Source organism: Otolemur garnettii, unplaced genomic scaffold (assembly GCF_000181295.1).
Source record: "Otolemur garnettii isolate 467f Iridium unplaced genomic scaffold, OtoGar3 scaffold00059, whole genome shotgun sequence".
Lineage (NCBI taxonomy): Eukaryota > Metazoa > Chordata > Mammalia > Primates > Galagidae > Otolemur > Otolemur garnettii.
In genome coordinates, this window is record NW_003852454.1 from 6,877,176 (window position 1) to 6,879,388 (window position 2,213).

At 49.2% G+C, this 2,213-nt stretch overlaps 1 protein-coding gene across 1 annotated transcript in view; it reads right to left on the reverse strand.

Moving 5' to 3' along the window:
- The window catches only part of CLASP1 (cytoplasmic linker associated protein 1), a 303,536-nt gene that overhangs the window by 36,958 nt on the left and 264,365 nt on the right, over positions 1 to 2,213 (reverse strand). The window contains exon 33 of the mRNA XM_023514808.1: positions 1,940 to 2,183. Within this exon, the coding sequence (XP_023370576.1) occupies positions 1,940 to 2,183 (244 nt within the window). The remainder of the gene's footprint in view (positions 1 to 1,939; positions 2,184 to 2,213) is intronic.

A 2,213-nucleotide genomic window follows, 5' to 3' on the forward strand; every position in this document is an offset into this window, starting at 1 on the left:
TGAGCTATAGGCGCCGAGCCAACTCTATTCAATTTTAATCAGAAAGGATGAAACAACAAATCAGATAGGTCATCAGGAACTACTTAAATGTATATTTGTATGCTTCTCTAGCATCTAAGATTAATCTGGGAGCAATCATGCAAGAAAATCTAAAATGGTAAAGAATTCCTATCAATTTTCTTTTGCCACCCCCCATTTTCCTTTAAGCATCTTAGTACACATTTGGAGAATAATAACCTACATTCTGAACCGTATTCTACTCTAATTGAGATCAACAATCGATAAAGATTAAGTGATGTGCCAATTCCATACGCAATGAATGTAAAAGTGCACTTCTCCCAGAGAGCTCGGAGGCGTAAATACTATATACCACTAGCCTCCTGCCCAGGAAACATGCCCGGGCACTGACTGAGCTGTTCCTCACCAGCAACTAGCAACTAATAGTCTGGAGATTACACTTTCAGTCCCCAGGGCCACTTCTGCTTTCAGACAGCAGGACTTGTCTCCTCCCTCAGCATCCACCACTGTCTGACCTCTGCAGAGTGCAGCTTTCTCTCCTGTGCATCCCGTGGATGCCGTGCCGTCTGCCTCCAGCACAGGTCTCCTTTCATACTTAGTAAGAGCACTGCCAGTCTGTTCCCCTGACAGGCCTTGAACTCTCTGAGGCCAGGCCAGGGACTGTGTCTTATTTACCTCTCTCTTCCTGGTAACCCATACACTTCATGATACCCAGGAGGCCCTTAGTTTATGTTAACTGTTTAGAATTTCATTTTTTTGAGACAGACTCACACTTTGTTGCCCTGGAGAGGAGTGCTGTGGCGTCATGCTCACAGCAACCTCAAACTCTTGGGCTTAAGCAATTCTCTTGCCTCAGCCTCCTGAGTAGCTGGGACTATAGGTGCCTGCCACAACACCTGGCTACTTTTTAGAGACAGGGTCTTGCTCTGGCTCAGACTGGTGTTGAACCTGTGAGTTCAGGCAATCCACCCACCTCAGCCTCCCAGAGTGCTGGGATTACAGGGGTGAGTCACCCTGCCCAGCCTGTTTAGAACTTTAATGTAGGGTTCTAATCTAATTCTTCATTCAAGCTTAGAAAACAAAACAAAATTTAAAACCAAACTTATACACATATGTATAAAATTTAAAAAAAAAATCAAGTTGAAATAAACCCAAACATACATGTGAATAGTACAGTGAGGTAAAAAGAAAAAAGTTCCAGATAAAATACATCATACCAGTACATACCTACTCACTGGTTACTCACTAATGGACATGGGAGCCAGGAAAAACCAGACCAGCTCTGTTCCATATTACCTATGTGCAAAGACCTTAACCTTTCTGAACCTTAGTTTCTCAATCTGTAAAATGAGAACAATCCTATCTCAATTAGATGGTGCAGGCAGAGCACTCGGCTGGCACGTGGACAGCAGCTGCCCTTCCTCCCAGCTGCAGTTCAGAGTCCATGCGGCTCAGGAAGGCCTGATTAAAGCCTGCTGAGGGAGAAAGAGGGCAGCCTCTTGGCAGTGATATGAGGTCTCATGCAACAGCCCAAGGACCCAGCAAGTACAGGCCAGAGGGCTTGCTGACTTCCACAGCGGGAATGCTCTCCTGTCCCCGCCTCGTTCACTCTTGCTCCCTTGGCCCTCCAGATCACATCCTGCTCCTAGAGCCAAGCCTTCACGTGCTGCAGTGGCAGCGGCCGTTTCACTCTGTGGGACTGTTCCCTGACTGCCTCCACCACCACACTTCCAGAAGGCGGGACCGCCTGTACTTCTGTTCACTGTTCCAGCACACAGAAGGGAGCTTCTGAACAAAGGACTAACCAGAACACACCCAGCCTCTCATTTACATTGATCAGTAGGCCCAGAGCTCCTCAGGCAGGAGAGGAAGCACAGGGAAGCGTGTCTGGACAGTGACAACAGACCAAAGAGAGACCAACCATCTCGAAGCTGCTCCATGTCGTCATCGAACACTGCCTCTTTCAGGGCTGTCTTGTCGTAGGTGTTGATGGTGTCCGAGTAGGGATACGGGTTGTAGTCTCGCGCCCGCGGCCCTGGGAAGGCACGCGGAGGCTGGGTGTTGAGGAGGGAGGTCTTGTTGTCCAGCGCCGTCCTGCCCCCTTCCACTTCACTGCTGCCCCGGCCCTCGGTGGCAGGGGAGGCCGCACCCCCATCTCGGGACACCTGGAGCACAGGACACCATCAGCTCCCTTC